This window comes from Pogonomyrmex barbatus, unplaced genomic scaffold (genome assembly GCF_055798465.1).
Source record: "Pogonomyrmex barbatus isolate J1 unplaced genomic scaffold, ASM5579846v1 scaffold4, whole genome shotgun sequence".
Classification (NCBI taxonomy): Eukaryota; Metazoa; Arthropoda; class Insecta; order Hymenoptera; family Formicidae; genus Pogonomyrmex; species Pogonomyrmex barbatus.
The window spans coordinates 1,654,557-1,673,670 of NW_028297138.1; the positions used below are offsets into that span (position 1 = coordinate 1,654,557).

General features: G+C 35.6%; 1 protein-coding gene and 1 pseudogene across 1 annotated transcript; both read left to right on the forward strand.

Moving 5' to 3' along the window:
* On the forward strand, positions 1–1,949 carry LOC148935599 (uncharacterized; annotated as a pseudogene).
* An 8,719-nt stretch (positions 1,950–10,668) lies between these two features.
* LOC148935600 (uncharacterized) lies at positions 10,669–11,881 on the forward strand (the record flags this gene model as incomplete). The annotated part of the gene is made up of 3 exons (XM_089081146.1): positions 10,669–10,776; positions 10,813–10,999; positions 11,463–11,881. Coding segments are annotated over 3 exons (411 nt in total), but the record flags the coding sequence as incomplete, so codon positions are not given.
* Positions 11,882–19,114: the final 7,233 nt, after the last annotated feature.

Below are 19,114 nucleotides of genomic sequence, written 5' to 3' on the forward strand. Positions count from 1 at the left end.
ATGAGTCCATTTAAAGCTCCAAATTATAAAACGTTACGTGATCGGAAACCTATTATTAAGTTACAATTACGCCAATGTTCACGTATTTTAAATTTGTTACGGAATAACGACCAAAAGAGTCGTAATGTTCAAGTGACTAATGTTCCAGTGATAGACACTGCGAATGAACCTTATATTAGTATATGCCCAGTATCTGAATATTATTCTCTTTTCGACCAAATATTACATGTTAGTAAACAAGGAAATGAATTTTCTTCTTCCAATCCAATGTCAGATGTCAAAGTTGTATTTCTGTATATCAAAGAAACATTTGACACTTTTCAATATAAGGAAAATAATTATAATGCAAGTGCACAAGAGACTTTTCAAGAATCTCTCTTGCGACAGCTTTCGTACAAGGCAATCTTAATTATATTTAAGGAAATATTATTTTAAAAACATTGCGATCATTACCTTTTCTCTCGTATCTTCCGAAAGATTCACGAACGTTATTAAATACTCTACGTGAAGGTCCTATTGTTTCAAAAATTGATCCTGGAGAATATCTGCATATAGGATTTACAAAAGCTCTTGGTAAAATTTTACAAAAAACATCACCTAACTTGATTCCAGATATTATCTAAATAGATTGGAGTACTGATGGTGCCAGATTAAGTCAATGCCAGAATAAGTCAACATTCAAAGGTAACATTCAAATTTGGCCGATTCAATTGTTGTAACTAATATCGCCAATTCTAAACTTGAAATTGTAAGAATCTATAAAGGGACTAAAAAATCACATGATATTAATGTATTTCTTCAGCAATTTATTAATGATGTTCTGAAAGTAATTAATAATGATAGTGTTTTATTTCTCCAAAAAAAAAATCCCTGTATAACTATGAGCCTTTATTGCAAACACATCTGCACGTTCTTGGATACTGAATCATTTTGAGCATACTTCCAGGTAATCCATGTTCCAAATATCGAGTTGTTAATACTCGATGCGAGGACCAAACGATTTTTATGGACATTAATCATCGCTTACGAACAGATGAGGAATATAATAAACTCGATGATGAAGATCAAAAAGGACCGAGTCTATTAAGTCGTTTACCAATGGGTATGTCCAATGGGTATGGTTTCGCAGGTATCTGTTGAGTATATGCATCGGTATTGTCAAAAAATTATTAATTACATGGGTTACTGAAAAGTATGGAAAAAAAATGAAATGAATTATCTCGTCGAAATCAAAATTTTATATTAAAAAGATTGGAACATATTGCACGGTATTGCCCGCGAAAATTTGCAAGAAAGCCAAGAGCACTAACTAATTACAAAGATTACAAGGCAACTGAAGGGCATCAATTTATTTTATGCACTGCACCAGTAGCTTTACAAGGTATTTTGGAAAAACAAGGTTATAGGCATTTCTTGCTTCTTCATACGGCAATACGTGCATTGTGTCACTCATCGATTTCGCAAACATTGTTGCTTTTTGCAAAGTTTGCTCTTGATAGATTTGTAGAAAAATATCCGCAATTTTATAAACGCACTTTTCTATCGTACAACGTACATGCGTTATTGCATTTAACAAAAGATGTTGAACATTTAGGTCCTCTAAATTCTTTTTCAGCTTTTCCTTACGAGAATAACATTCTTTAAAAAATACTATAGAAAATCTCATTGTCCTCTACAATTTTTCTACAGACAATCTGAAAAAGAAGAATGAGAAAACTGAAGTCTTCAATTGTTACTAATATAATTAAAGTTTTTGGAAGACACATAAAAGTCCTTTACCTATGGGATTTTATGGTTTTCAATATAAGAAATTGAAGTCTACACATATAAATGTTTATAAATGTTGATTCTTTCAGCAATCTTTCAGATGTTGTATTCTTTATAACTTATCAGTGTGCATCGTACATAATATTTTCGAAATGAATAATGAATATTATTTAGTGGTATAGTGTTTGTGTGTACACCAATGTGGTGGTTCATATATCCACCACTGAAAATGTTGTGAATCTGCTGAGTCTCCGGCGCAGCCAGTCCGCTGTCTGCTTCTCAAGTACAAAGCGGAATGGGCGACGGGGAAGGGAAGGTTGTTCGTGCTGGTTCCCAGAAATAGGCGATTCTCATGAGTACATTTTATACATTTTTAATAGAGAAAAGCGTCGTGTACATTAATGGCGCGGCGTGGGAGTTTGAGTCCCCCACGTATACGAGGTGCCTCCGGTGGTGACCGGGGCGCGTGGTTCCTCTCTGTAACGTTGTGCGCGTCGCTCGCGGGCACCGGCTCCGCCGTGATGAGGCGTCCTGACTCGGGTCGTTAGAGCGGCTTCGATGGATGGCGAGGCCTCAGTCTGCGAGGCGGCGTGGAACGCAGACTGCCGGTGATCTCGGCGGGGCGTTCCCCGCGTGATGCTCCCCAGGTCAAGGGGTATGAGGCGCCACGGAGTGCTGGTAGGCTCCGGTCGCAGTCCAGTGAAGCCTGGGACGGATGGGCAGTGATGTGCCGCGATCTGCGGCGGAAACCTCGCCCGTTGCGGGGTGATTGGTTCGCCGCGTGCGTCCCTGCGGGCCGGAAAATGGATGCTGCGGCCCGGCGTAGGCGGACAAGTCCGCGGAGCTGCTGCGTTCGGCCGCGGTGGCGTCCACGATGTTGGGCCGGACGTGTGGCTGTCGGCCGAGGAGGAGGAAGTCGAGAGGGCGCCAAACAGCTCGACTAAACGGTCTCGCTCCGAGGCCGTGGGGCGATGTTCGCTCCTCCGCGCTGGCGGCGCGGGCTCTGGTCGGCGCGGTGTCGTCGGTGTCGGTGCCTGGCCGTCTCGTCGTCCTCCCAGCCGTGAAGTCCGCTCGGCGTTGGTCCTGGCGGCGGGGGTAGGCCTCCCCGCGGTGATGGCGGCCAGCAGGCCGCTAGGGCACGGGCGGATGCGGCTGCGAGGGCGGCGGCTGTGTAACGGTGGCTGCAACGTGGTGGCGGAGTCTGATCCTTGGCGGCGTACTTCGGCGTCGTCTCTGCGGCGTAGCCTTCCTCCGGAATCTGCGGTGGCTCGTTCAGGTGCCTCTCGGCAGGGATGCCTAGAGTCCCGCCCAACGGCGTGAACGGCCGCGTCGGAGGGTGAGGAGCCCCTCTATGGCGTGAACGGCCACCGAGGGGAGAGTACGACCTGTGAAGGGTCGGTAACGCCGGCAAAAAGGGCCGTGTAGTTGACCGCAAGCGGTCGGACCTCAGTGTCTCTTTAGCCGTGTACGGGCCCCAGAGCGCACTGAGGGGTAGTGTCGGTTGCTGGTGCTGGCCGCTCTTATATAGCAGCCGTGTGGTCTTCCGCGCACGAGTTGATGATTGTCCGGGTGGCCATCTCGTGGCGAGCGCGTGTATCACTCTCGTGCGCGGGCGGGCCCTACGGCTTTCCGCGCACGAGCAGACGGTCGGACGGCTGGTCATCTCGTGGCGAGCGTGTGTCACTCCCGTGCGCGGGCCCACGGTGTCGGCGCGTGGCAGCGCGGCGGCGCGCGCCGGCGCGCTCGTTGCTGGGCCGGAGTGGCGGTGACCGCCACAGTGGTAAAAAAATTTGAAATTATCGAAGATTTTTATGATGTCGGTTTTCTCTTTATTATTCGGTTTTTTAATTGTTCTGTATTGTGTAATAATTTTAATGTTGTATCTAAAAATGAAATAAAGATGAAATGTTACTTGATGCCATGCTGGAGAATTAACAATAATAAAGGCTGAGATTCAAATTTTATTGATACTGATGAGCCTATCGCAGGAAAATGCATTGCTTGTGTTCTTCTATAATTATAAAATATTTTTCTTGTTCTGACACACTTTCTATAGCTTATTTTACAATGTCTTTTAATGTTGGCATTTTTTGTAATGTTTCTAGTAAGCAAAGCTGAAAAGAAATTACATTATGTATATACATTACGTTTATATTACGTTTATAGATTATAATACAGTAAGTGTTGATGAAATGTACAACATAAAAATAAATTACAATTGAACTATCTTCAGAAGATCTTATCTATAATATTTATTTTATGGAAATTTATGGAAATTTTATGGAAATTTTTATTTTTTGGAAATTAATATCCAATTATTATATTAATAATCAATTTAATATACTATGCACGTATGCACGAGTAATATATACTTTATATATTCTACTTTGAAATTTTTTCCAATACATTTTCCGGTAGCATTATTAGAAACTATTACAAATAATGTTAAATGATCTTAATAAGTTAGTATCATTTTTAATAGTTTTATTTTTTTATAAATAGTTAATTATTAATAATAGTTAATTTTTTTATAAATAGTTTTATTTTTTTATAAATAGTTATAAATAGCATTTATAAATAGTTTTTAATAATGAATTTATTATAAATTAATTATAAATTAAAATACTATGATATTTATATAAAATGCTTATTAATACAAATATTTTTATTTCATGAATTTTTATTTTATGAATTTAAAAGTGAAATATCAATATTTCAAAAATGAAATAAATATGAGTCAGCATTACATTCATTTAAGACCATTGCATTGCAATTTATCTTCGTGTTTTTATTTTCTGTTTATTTTCTGTTTTTCTATCTGTAGAATATGTTGCAATATTTCAATATTGCATCTTTCTCAATTGTCAATATAATAGTATCCTTATATATTATACTTATATATTATATTTATATATACTTATACTTATATATACTTATACTTATACTTATTATATATACTTATACTTATATATTATACTTATATATATTTCTTTTATAAACTATAACATTTCATGTATTTTTGAATTTATATTTTTGACAGAATGGAAAACAAAAAGAAACAAGTTGTTAATCAAAAAGCATGTCTTGGCTTGGTCTTATTCTGTGTGGAATAAACAACGAGTACAGTCAAAACGTAGATATGTATGTGTTTGTTTCTTTACAATGTTATTTCTCACAAAATGAATTTTAACATTAGAATTGTTGATCTCAATTGAATTATAAAAGGTATTCAATTACTAATTTCCTATTTTTGGTATTTTTTAATAAAGAATTTATTATTTCTTTTATTAAAAAATTAATTTTATTATATTCATATATTATAAATATTCTGTAGTATTTATAAAATGTACAAAAAAGAAAAAATTAAATAATTAGCATGGCCCAAATAGCACCATCAGCGATTTTAATGTTAAAGTATAAATTATTAAATTTATGTATAATATTACAGTATAATTTGATATAATTATATTAAAAAGTTGTTGATTCGAAATGTATACAATGTGATGCATATAAAATGAGAATCGTTAATAATATTATACATTACATCTTTATGAATAAGTTTTTTGGGTATAGAAGGGAGATAAATAATGGAAAAATAAATTATTGAAAAATATCAGTTCTTTAAGGCTACATGAAAATTGTCAGCATTTTTTAAAATGAAATTATTTTTACATAATTTGATTTTTCTAATTATTCTGCACGCAATATTTTTGAGGTATTTATGAAAAAGTCAATACAAGAACTGATAATTAGAAATGTTATACTAAATTTTAACATATTTTGGTAAGAAATATTATCTACGAAAGTTTGTTGAAAATGGCACAAATTGTGCTGAAAGGTTCAGTTAATAAAATAAATAGTATAGTTTTTGATTTGCTTAAATTAATTCACGGTATTGTTAACCGGTATTCCATTATTGCATTAACTCCAAGTAGTCTTTTTTTATACTGTTTTTTGATTTTTAATTGTTTTTTCCTCAATCTTGAAATATTCCTATGTATAATGAAAAAAGTTTTCTTAAATCTCCTATGTGTGCTCAAATATATGAGCTCAAAAAGTTAAAATTTGATTATAAATTATTGATCGCTAATAATTTTACAAAAAATGAATTTCTTATAAATTTTAAGGAGGTACAATGTGAGCTGGTTGTTTATCCACCAACATTTACAATCATTAAGTTAAAAAAACCTCCAAATTATTACGGTCATTTGGACTCAAATATGATTTAGACAACGAATCCATAAAACTAATGTTATTACTGTCTCATGCCATAGACATGCAATTTTTAGTAATCAATTGAAGGTTTGTTATTATATTGCTAATATATTAATTTGTTATTACCTTGTCATATCTCGTGTGCTATTGGCGATGATTATCAAGCGTAGGACTTATTTTAAGTCAAACTTCTTTCGAAAGCATGTATATTTTTAACGTGATAATAAAACTGAACTGAGCTAACTTGAATTCATGTAAAAGAAATAAAAAAATATAACGCGAAATTCAAATTGCTGCGGTAAGATTGTGGTATTTAACATCAATCTCATTAATATATGCGCAAGAGTATAGTATTGTTGTACCCCGGATGGGCTACAACGATAATATTAGAGATAGTCGGGTTCGTTAAGCCTAAGGAGTTGGGACTCCGAGCAGGATCAAAAGAATGGAAGGAAATCTTCTTGAATTCACTAACACACTTTTTTTATTTTACTTGGTTTATTTAATAAATGCACAATTTCTTGGATTTAGTATTGCTTATTTTATTTCTTTCACACACGGTTAAACATCGGCGGGCGCGTATCGCGTTACTCTGGCGGCCGACGATCGAATATGTCACCTGAGGCGCTGATAGTACGGCTCGCGTGAACTTCGCCGTGCTCTTGTAATATCTTGCGCGATAATTATAATAACGATTCCGAACGACACGTTATTCTTTACTTTTGACTTTTGACTCTCTCGATTCCGCCTTGTGTAACCGGTTATATAGTCTGATCGATGCCCGATCAGCATTCTGATCGATTGCGTCGATCGGTTGCGTGATATTGATTAATCAATATTACGCTCGGTTTGATCATCAAATTTAGGAATTTGCTGATAGGCTTTTTCGCAATGTTCTCGCGTGATGCATTTCTACGGTCTTTCGAAAGACTGGTCGCAATTTCGGCGGTCACACATTTGTGTCGTCTTTCGAAAGACTTTTCGAGATTCATGCGACCCAATTTTGTTGCCATGCGGACTACTTTTATTATTGGTTATTATTTTATTATTGGTTGTAGATCTGGCTACAACAGTATACATTAATGAGATTAATGTTAAATACTACAATCTTACCTCAGCAATTTGAATTTCGCGTTATATTTTTTATTTCTTTTTATTTAATTATATGCTTGTAATAATAAGCCAAAATAATTTTATCTTGTGCAATGATAAAAATTGATTTTTTTAATGTTTTTGCAAGTCAGATGACATTCCAGAAAATGACATTTGCGCAGAACTGAATTTTATGTTGATTACAAGAAATTTCCTTGGAGATTAACATTACGCTTGAATTGCTTGCATCTTGTATCTTTTTTCTGTTCTTGCAATCTGAAAGCTCGCCTACAATATGTAGTTGAGCTGGCCGTCACGACAAACATTGCGATTACATTCTCTGGCAAAAATAAGGCATAAATAAAGAGCAACTTCAACCAAATTTCATTTTATTGAAACATTTTTTTTGCATTTCTTCACTTTTAATTGTGTTTTCAAATCTTGTCATTGTTTGCAATTTATCCTAAGTTTAAATATAATATTGAAAAAAATATAAACAGATAATTATTTAATTAATTTTTTTATACAACAATGCAACTAACAATTAATATATGCTTGATTAATATATGTTTGTTATAAAAAATAATTATTCATGTAGTAGTTTAAAATAATAACAAAAATTTTTATTTATAGCTTTGGTCATTCGTTTCGTCCGATCGTACGGCCTAAAAAATACATAACGACTTCATCATCAGATGTGGACAAAGTCAATAAAACACGAAATGATAAGTGTAGTCTACATCAGATTGACATTGAAGATGAATATTAACGAAATAAGAAATAGATTAGACATTAACAAAGAAAATGAAGCTGATATCCGAACTGAATGTGCTTCTCCATCCATGAATAACAATTCACTTCAATTAATAAATCCAATAAGGCACTTATATAGTCCGCAAAATGTTACTGGAGCTTATGAAGAATGCTTACCTCAAAAAACATATATTGATTTAATGCCGCTGAACTCTACCACACATTTTAATGTAAGTATAACAGAATAATTCTACTTTTCCTCACTTCATCCCAAGTCCATATGTGTATAGTTTTTATGTGTTTTAGAAGAAGTCTCTAAATTCGTTCTGTGGATCTTTAACTACACACTGATGATAGATATCAGCATCAAATTACATCTACAATAACGTCTTTACATACAACTAAGGCAGAATACAGATTTTGTCAACAAATTCCTTATATTCCGTCAAATAATAAACAAATTTCTTGTTGCGATAACTAATGAACAAGTTTTTTGCATTCTGATGTCATCGACAGCATAATCCGACGTAATTAATATCTTCAATGAGTAAGTTAATTTTTAGTCTTAATGTACTAAATGTTAAAGTTAATATCTACGTAAAATTAATTAATAGTGAATTCGATTGAATGCAATGTGCACTGATACATATTAACGCTATCATACATACATTGACATAAAGATGTTTGTTTATAAATATAGAAATTGGTTAAACAAAAAAATATTAATGCTTTGAAAGAGATAAAAATATTTTAACTTTATAGATAGAAATTAATAAGTTAAAAGTTGATATTAAAAGAACTAGTTGAAGTTAAAATATAATTCATTTGAACGTAACTAAGTTACAAGTGATTAATTTTTAACTTGAAAATAAGGTAATTTTTATTAAAAATAATTGTTTATTTTTTTAAATTTTATTATTTATTGCTAATTTTTTTAACTAGCTACAACACAATCTTATCTTCTACATGGATTCTAATCAATCTGATTATGAAAATAATAAATCACGAGATAAAGAAATATGGTACGTATCTATCTCACGCGTATGGAGCATGCAGTTATCAGGAGACACGGTAGTGTCTCGGGTGTCAAGTCAACCGAGAACACTGCCGTGTGACTTTACGCGAGTCGTCGAGGTTCGAGCATCTGAAATTATCGAATCTCAATAACGGCTATACTGATCAAGTTCTAAGTAGATTTGATCGATAGCTTGAGTCCGACTTGCATAATAAAAGTATTTTTATTTTTCTGCTACGTGCCCTACAAGTAGAGATATTGCTACACAAAGTCCGATTTGGAAATTTTTACTTTAAGAAACGTCATTATCGTCGCCTTTGTACGGCTGCAACGTCTGTCACGAGATGTCATTATTAATCTTATCGACCCAGCGTTTTATCAGACTGAAGTCAGGGTTATTGTAGAATCTAGCGAATCAATGTTCGCTGGGTCCTGCAGTGACCCTGATTTATCGGCCTGATTTATCCGCTGGGTCGATAAAATTGATTGATGTAAACACGGTAGTGTTTTTGGTTAGACCTGTCGGGTATCAATATAATAATAAATACGCGTATATTAAAATTAAAAAGGAAACATTAGCAGTATTAATAAATTGCATACTACTATTATTCTTTTTCTGCACGTCCGAGTGGTGGCCAACGATGTTGACGTTCGCGGCGAGTTTGACAATTTGTAATAATTTCGGAGTGTAACTCATGTTTGTGTTTATACTTTGCAAGTTCTATTTTTCATTTTATCAGAGAACAAAGATATTATTCTTTTATTCAATCTTATCTACATACTCTTATTATGTCACTCTAGAAAAATCAGTTCCAAAGCGAATAAAAATGAAAATTTGTCAATTAAAAAAATAACATATCTAGAGAACTATACATATATTATAATTTTGAATCATATTTCTAATCAACTATTTATTATATATTATTAGATATTATATATTATTAGATATTATATAGATATTATATAGATATTATATATTATTAGACAATTACATATATATATATATATATATATATATATATAAAATTGCAAAATTTACAAAGAATTTAAAGATTGATATTTGATAATTTCCAACTTATATTGATCTTAAACTATTTAATAACAATATATATGTATATACACATTATTTGATCGGAAGTTTATTATTTCTTCCAATATATATATATATATATATATATATATATATATATAGAATATATGAAATAATAAGATTACATGTTTATTTATTAGATATATATATATATATATATATATATATATATATATACACTATAAAATTACCTTTTTTTAAAAAAAGGTAAAAAAAGCGTGTCAAATATAGTGGAATACTTCAAAATGTCTGATATCACTATAAAATTACTTTTTTTTTAAAAAAAGATAAAAAAAAGGTGTCAAGTATAGTGGATATTGCCAACTCAAATAATTGTGAAAAATTTATATAAAAGATTTGATATCAATAATTGGCGCCAAGTTATAGTCTTACAAACATGAAGCTACAAATTCATTTTAGTCAAATTATATATTTCAATCGTATAAAAGATTTGATAAACCACTGTTTTAAAAAAATAAAACTGAAGTAGTAGTTTCTTTAATTTAAAAATAATAAAAACCAAATTATATGTATATCTTTCTATCTATTAAAAACTTCTTTTTCTAACCCAAGTGATAGTAATTATTTAGCTTTAAAATATTTTTATATCACAAAATTGCTTTACTCAATTTACGTTTTTATTATAAGAATTATAAAGTAACAGTATAAAATAAATGATAAAATTTTATTTAAATAAAAAAAATTTTTATGTAAAAACACTTGGCGCTGATCTTTATTTCCATTGCAATCAATGCAAGAAGTAATAGATTTTAATAATATATCGCAAGAAGAATATGATAATGCTGTAAGTTTTTCAAAAATTTTGTTAAGTTGTGGAATAATGAATAATAATTGAATGAATATGAAATGAATATATGAAATAAAAATTAATGTATTATTATTACAGATTCAGTATCTACATTTTTTAGGTGGTTTTACTTTATATGATGCAATAAAGTATTGCATGAAAAAAGTGATAACAGATGACACAATTAAACATTATTCGGTTTGGGAAGAGCGAGGAAATCTTCCATTGTTTGATACAAAATTAGTAAAAGTAATATATGGTAAGTTATTTTGATTAATAAAATATATTGCATGTCAAAATATAAACATAAATATCCAAATATAAAAAAAGATAATAAAAATCAAATGAAATATAAATATAAATGAAATATAAATATCTTATAAATTATTATTGTTGTTATGACAATGCGCACGCGCGCGCGTACACACACACATACACACACACACACACACACACACACACACACACACACACACATACACACACACTCTCACACACACACACACACACACACACGTGCGCGCGTGTACGCATAAAAGTATATATACAAAAAGTGATTAAGAACAATAATCTTTCAATTTTTTTTAATTCCGTTATGATTTTTTCTTGTAAAAAATTTCTATTCAACATTTCAAAAAGTACTTTTTATCTTAAATACATAAAATAATTTATTGTAATCAAGGAAATAATAAATTGAATCAATATTAACTGTTAATTTATAGATGCTGTATGTATGAATACGCACTTTCAAAGGCCATTGAGAGACGAATTTTTTCGAGAAGTTGCGGAGGCTTTTTGGAAAACAAATAGTCCGAAATGTACAAAAAAAGAAGAATGAATATAGGGGAAAGAGGACGACGTCAGCGATTGCGATACCAAGCTGATAATCATTTACTTGGTGAGCTGTGGGATGCACGTAACATGAATGTAAATGATGATAGCGTGGACAATTCGCGATAGCAATCACAATGATGCAGATGAGAACGAATCAGCTAATGTGCATCATTGCTAAAATAAATTATAAATGAATTGCTATTATAAAATGCTTATTTATTAAAAAATCAATTGCAATTAATGTAATCATTTTACTGTAGATCAATATATTTAGATTGTTTTGTAACAACATCAACAAATGATGTTTAATTGTTAATAGAAAATAATTTAAATTAAGTTTTTTTGAAACGGCAACTCAAGTCAGGAAATGTAACATTTTTTACAAAATGGCAATATAGTTATATTAGAAGCGTTTTTGTTACAGTTTGTTATCTTGAAATCTATTAATTGAAATCTATTAATAAAAATTTCTTCTGATATAATTTTATTGCCATTTTGTTAAAAAATGCAATATTTTTGGATACACATTGTCGTTTCAACAATAATAAGTTTATATATTCTTTATTATCTCTTAAATATTATCAGTGTTGTTTCGAAATATTTGCAAATACTATGCATAATAATGTACAACTCTAATAAAAATTATGGACAGAAATGGACATGATTTCTATCGGCTTTTAAACTGTAAGCTGTTGGTTTTATCTGTATACAGACAGCTAACAGAAACTGATAAAAATCTTATCTGTTTCTGTCCGATTCTGTCCGTTATTTTTACCAGGAAAATTGGCACAGAACCTTTTGTTGGCATATTATCAGCACATGTAGCATTCATTATTTGTCATATTGTTACACGCTGTTGAGTGTGGATAGCATACCGATGATGACAAATTGCTTTCAAGTTGTCGCCAATTTGCTACAACAACATGTTGGTAATTGCGGATGACAAATTGATAACACGTATTGTCATTAAATTGTGAATAATAGATTGATGCCGACATATTGCCATCGATTTGTCATTATTAAAATTATTATTCCATTGACTTCAACGCGACAGATATAATGCTGTCTCACTTTGTCCCGAGTTTGTCTAAATTAGTTGTTGCAATGTCGTTTGCAACGACTTTCGGCAATATGACAGCAAATTTGAAACATTTTGCTAACTGGGCAATCGTAATACTATTTTATATTTACAAAAAAGTATTTAATTTGAATTTTTTTAAATTATTTGTTTTAATTCATTTTAATTTTTTAAATTAATACTTATTACTTCTGTTTGGTTGATAAAATTATGGCCTCCGTGATGTGGTGTCGCCAGTTATTGTCGCGAATTTGTGGTGTGGTGTGACGCTTGGTGGCGTGGATGGCGATTGCGTGTGCGTGTGACGCGTCTCGCACTTGAGTGTGGCCTGCTGCACTGCGACGCTCGCAATCGGCTGTGGAAGCTGGTTCTCGGTCCGTGGAGATATCTGTCCTCGATCAGCGGTGTGACGGACCAGCGATGTGAGCGTCAGCACCAAGCAATGCGGAAGAGTAGCAGCCAAGTATCGCGATGCGTTGGATAATAGGAGCGCAAGCTGAAGGATATGTGAAGGTTGCATGCACGCTAACAATCAAGGAATGCTGAGTTAAATAAAAGCCATTATATTCTTGAAAAAATGCAAAGAAACAAAAGTGCTACATAGGCAGGCGGGACTTAGTCTGGGTCCCGCGGGAAAAGCATGTAGGCGAGTCGGTCGCGTCTGTCTCTGCGCGTGCGCGCGCCAGTTCCTGCAGCCGCTCCCTACGTCTTTCCCGAGCCCCAGCTCCTCTTCGGCGCGGCCGGGGGGTGAGCGTTGGAGGCTTGACCGGTGCCGGTGATAATCCTGTGGTCTGCGTGGCGGCTTCGGTGAAAAACCGGCAAGTGTCACGGCGCGGCGGCCGATGCTGTACGTGGCCGAGCTCTATTGCGCAGAGCTGCCACGGCCTGTCTGGTGATGCGCCGAGTTCCAAGGAACGGCCAGGAGTTGGTGGTCGCTCCGGTGTAGTAGCGCTCGAGGAAGCCGAGAGACTTGTCGCGTCCCCTGCGAGCGGAGTCGGCGGCCGAGGTAGGCTGTCCTCGGAGGAGGAAGCCGAGCCGAACAGGTCTAGGAGTTGTTGCCTGTAGCGATTGGGTGAGCTCCTGGCTCGTCGTTCGGTGACTTGTCCCTCCTGGCCGGTGCACGGTGAGGGAGATGCGTGTCCCGGCTGCGGTGCGGGACAGTCGCGCAGTCAACGGTGGCGAGCGTCGTGGTGCTGGCGCCTCCTGGATGGTGGGCAGCGTCGATGGCCTCGGGGATGACGAGACGTCGTGGGCGGCCCCTGGAGATGAGGTACGCCGGCGGAGGTCCTCCGGATGAGCAGCGGCTCCCCGAGCTAATGGAAATCGGCGGGCTGCGACTGCGGCCTGGAGCAGGTCGCCCGGACACGGGCGGATTGGGCGGCATCGCTGGCCGCGAGAGACCTTCCGGGACGTGATGAGGCTGTGGTGTTCACAGCTGATAGGACCACGTCCGTAGGAGAGAGGCGAGATGGATATGGCGGCGTTCACGGCCGTCAGAGGCAAGGCTGGGAAGCTGGCGGCGTTCACGGCCGTCAGAGGCAAGGCCAGGAGGGTGGCGGCGTTCACGGCCGTCAGAGATAGAGTCGGAAGGACCTGGCGGCGTTCACGGCCGTCAGAGGTATGGCCGGTTTGGCGACGTTCACGGCCGTCAGACGTAAGCCAGAAGGAAGTGGCGGCGTTCACGGCCGTCAAGGGTAAGGCCGGTTTGGCGGCGTTCACGGCCGGCAGACGTAAGCCCGGAGGGGTAACCGCGGCGTTAACTGCCGCGGGGAGTACGATCGAATATAGGTCGGTAATTGCCAGCAGGAAAAACTGCCGTATGTAGAGCAATGAGGCCAGGGCTGGCCTCCAGAGCGTCGCAGTGCAGCTCTTACCAATTACTTGGTTCGAGGCGACTGAGGCGAAGAGCGATGCCGAGTGCCGCTCTTATATAGGGTCCGCTGTAGCGTTTCAAACACGAGAAAGTGATTTCTCGATTTGCCATCTAGTGGCGGGCGCGCGAACCACCATCCGGCGCGGGACTGCACGCGACGGTGTGTCGATGGTGCGTTCGCGATGCAGTGACCGCCACAAAATAATCCACCTGAATCTTTCCCCTCATGATTAGCCATTTCTTTTGTCATATATTGTTGATAATATTTATGAGTAAGTCATTATCATCATAATATCCTAATTTGATGATGCTCAGTAGGATTTTTGAACACTTGATCATGAATTCAGCAAAAATATTATAATTTTTCTCATCCGTTAACATGGATATATATGAAGCTATAATTTTTCTCATCCGTTAACATGGATATATATGAAGCTCTATATTAGGATTTACGTTACAGCTTATAATAAAAATTTTTCATATTTTTTCTCGGATAACCATTTTTCTATACCGTTTTATACGAAAATTTTATTGGAAACTTTGCGACAATCGATAAAGTGGACACTATACTGCTAAAATTCAAGCGTCTCGAGAAAGTATAAACTTAAAAATAATTCTTTTCTATAACTCTATGCGGTATTTATATCTTGAAAACCTTACTACACACTCCAGAAAAAAAGAGGATGGGGCGTACTAGCACTTCGCCCTTGAATAAGACAAAATTTTTTTTAATACGGGTAAATTTTCTATTCTTATACGAGAAACATTCTCTCATTGTAGAAGAGTTTTTTATCTTCTTTATAATCAATTTTGTAGTTCCTAAATTTATTAAATTATTATCACTCATTTTAATTTTTTTTATTCTAATTTTATTTTTATTTCTAATTTCTATTTTTAATTTTATTTTTAAAAAATAAGTGAGAAATAATTTATTATAATTTTTATTCTATATTTTAAAATATTCTATATGCAGAGTCGTTTGCTGGAACAATCCTCGACTGAGAATCCGATAGAGGGTGATAGAGTTATGAAATTTCTTAGAGACAGATCATAGTAGTTTAATGAGTTAAAGTTTACAACGAGATATACAGAATATAGAGATCGATAGTTGTGTATATTTAAAAAAAATAGAATAGCTGTTTGCCAGTCAGCTTGCACATGCTCGTTTATGCGATTCGTACGAATTGCACAATCACATGATGAGAGAATATTCGCAATGTGTTGAGAATGTTCGCAAGCTTTTGCACATTGATTGAACTTGACGCATGATTACGTGCTGTTTCGTCTGAGATACATGCACTTGTAACCGAGAATTCGCTCTTTTGAGAACGCTCGCAATAAATATTTTTGTCAAGTTCGAAAGCATTTGAATCATGGCACACATCGTGATGATAGAGAACGTGACACGTTACTTTCAAGTAAGATTCAGGGCTGAACGCGACCGTGTATTAAGGATTCGCCACGATTCGGAATACTTGGCCGAAAAGTCTTACTCGCAACCACGACTAAAGCATAATGTTATCACGAATGAGTTTGACAAGTATAAATTACAACTCAAGCTTTACTAACGAATACGACAAAAGCGACAGATGACAACACGGTTTACTTTCTATGAGCAGAGACCATGGTCAACTGACTGAGAATTTTGGTAGCGAAAGCTTTGCGAGGAGCTTGCAGGATTATCCAATCGATTTCGTCCTATCAGTAATTGACACGACGAATCATGTGATTTTCGGCCAATTGGCCAATTCGGCGATAGTCTACATTTATGTTCTGTCGAAACAACGCCGTCCTTAAGGATGGCTAATAAGCATAATTACTTCCGCATGATAGGTATCGCCTGCCTGGTGTCATCAATCGGATGACTTAGAGTATTCGCCGCGGATCGTCACGCGCGTTTCGTGTGTTCCGTGTCACACACTCAGGCTGATGTCCCATGGCGCGGAAATCCACAGTGGAATGGAACGCGCGAACCAATCACAGCAAAAGAACGAACAGAATGAGTTTTCTTCAAGAACGAGTTTTCTTTTGGTTCTTTCGCTGATTGGTGTCTTGGTCTTTCGTGATTGGTTTGCGCATTCCGTTCCGGTGTGGATTTCTGCGTCATGGGACACCAGCTTCAGGCATGATTTACTTAGGGCAATTTCGAACATAGTAAAAAATATCCTACGCAGAATTTTTAAAAATCTAGAAAAGTCTAAGTCTTTAAAAGATTTAAAATCTGATAATTTTTTTCATTTTTTCAATTGCGCGCGCAGTTCTTTTTTATAACAAATAAGTCGACATGCTTGACAATTTCATCAACTCGAATTCACTCGAGTCTCATCCTTTGAAGTTTCAACTTCATAAACATGAAGTAATCTTTATCTTTTAATGCCTTATTTCGATTTATGATTATTAATTACATTTATTGTTGTTATTATTTGTTATTAATGTATGGTTATTAATTACATTAATTACATACAAAAAAAGCAAGAATAATGGCGAGCCGAAAAGCTGTTCTTGATTCCGAAAAGTGCGAGTACATTCATAATACTCCAAAGCTGCTCAATCTTTCTGATTCCGAGAAGCACAAGTATATCTGCGATATCTCAAAGTCAAATAAATGAGGAACGAAACGACAAATTTCATATTGCTTTCGACAACATACGAACTCAACTTGCATACGAAAAGAATACATGCTGAATTGCAAACGATCAATAAAGGAGTTTTCATGTTGCTAGTTAAATTAATCGGTAATTATACAGAAGGAATTTCAACACTGATTCCTAGCAACAATTCCAAAACAATATGGGATTTATCGACGAATATTTAAATGGTACCAACAACGAATATTTAAATGGTAACAACAAACTGAGACTGGAGCCCATTATTATCAAAAATATTATCATCAATTTTATCTTCAATTATGATGCGAGGTCCATATTGCATAAAGAAAATGAAAAACCCCGCTATGAGAAACATCGAAATTCAGCATCGAGGAAAGATTACAAATTTGCAATCATTGTCGAAGAGATGTAAAACTTTTGCAGTTGCAATTGTGAAAAGTACTTTTCATGGATTGGAAAATATTATGAAGTATATCGATACGCATTTAAAATATTTATAAAATTTGTTGAATAATGTTAACAAGTACGATATCTAATAAAAGGAAATTAAATCTTTCAAAGAATTAGATAGTGATATTGTAAAACTCTTTAAACGGAAATTGTCACGAAATCATGCGCAATATACGTACACAAATAAACGATTTAATCGCGTTGTAACTCTGCGAGTAAGCGCTAGATTCGTAAGTCAGAGGTCTTGGCTACATTCTAAAACAGAATATATTGAAATGGACGCGGATAACCTGATGAACGAGATAAAGAAAATGTTTGACCACAGGCCCGATAAAAGGCACAGATTCGAAGAAAGGAAATGAAGAGTCGGTGAGCTTTATTGACAAAATTCAATCACAATATATACAGTAGCGCAACTCTCTGTCGGCACCTTTGATGTCAGTTGGCCAAAATGGAGTGCACATGCGTGAAATAAGTAAGTTATCTAGTGTCGCCATCTGACCTTCCTTCTCGTTTTATCCTCCATGTTATTCTCTTTCTAACTTAGTATACTCACTTAGTATATTAAAAATAACTTATATTTAAAAGATTAATAAAAATATGCTATTAATAATGCATTAAAAAAGAAGAAATATAAAAAACTAAAAGTCAGAAAAGATGTGGAATATAAAATATGTAAATGTAAATGTATTAAAAAATATAAATATTGTACTATAAAAATATTATGATGTGTGTATGTATGTATTACATAATATAAAAAAAAGAAAAAGTAGGTAAATGTAATTATTATGAGTAGTAAGTGGGGCACTATAGCGCGTCAAAACAAACCACCTTCCCACTGGCGCCAGGGGCATGGCCCCCGACGGTCAAAAACTGACAGCCACGTGGAAATGGAGCGTTCTGATTGGTCGGTGGGGATGGGAGATGATAATTAGGTAATTAGTGGGAGCGTTCTGATTGGTTGGCTCCGTAGCTGCCCGACGCGTGATTGGCTCTATCCATAGTGCTCCATGTGTGCGATTGATTGTCGAAATGCTAGACGAGGTAGGGGAAGGGTGAGAAAGCGTCTGAGACCGATCGGAGTCCGAAAACAAAATGGCGACTGCGAAAAGAAATATGGCGGGTCTGTAAAAGGAATATACTTGTCGAGAATGGGATGCGATTTTTTGTTCACGTGGGATGGAGCGAAGAGAAGAAAACCGATTTTTTGTGGAATTTACTGGTTGTATACGGGATATGAAGAATCACGTTTTTCTTAGGGCGAAAGGTTTCTCGGCGTCTCATAGTCGATGAATTTAGATAAATTTCTCGACTTGTTTGATATTTTTTGTATGGGGGAAATATATGTTACGAGTGGATATAGGTTTTGAAGACATGAGATTTTCGGTGTGTAATAACTATTATTTACCAGGTCGTACGGTATTTGGGAAGAGGAAAACGAGAACGGACAGGTTCGCACTACATATTTCTGACGTCGATGACGTCGAATTCGGAGTTATACGAAGCTTTTATTCTAAGACAAATACTCGG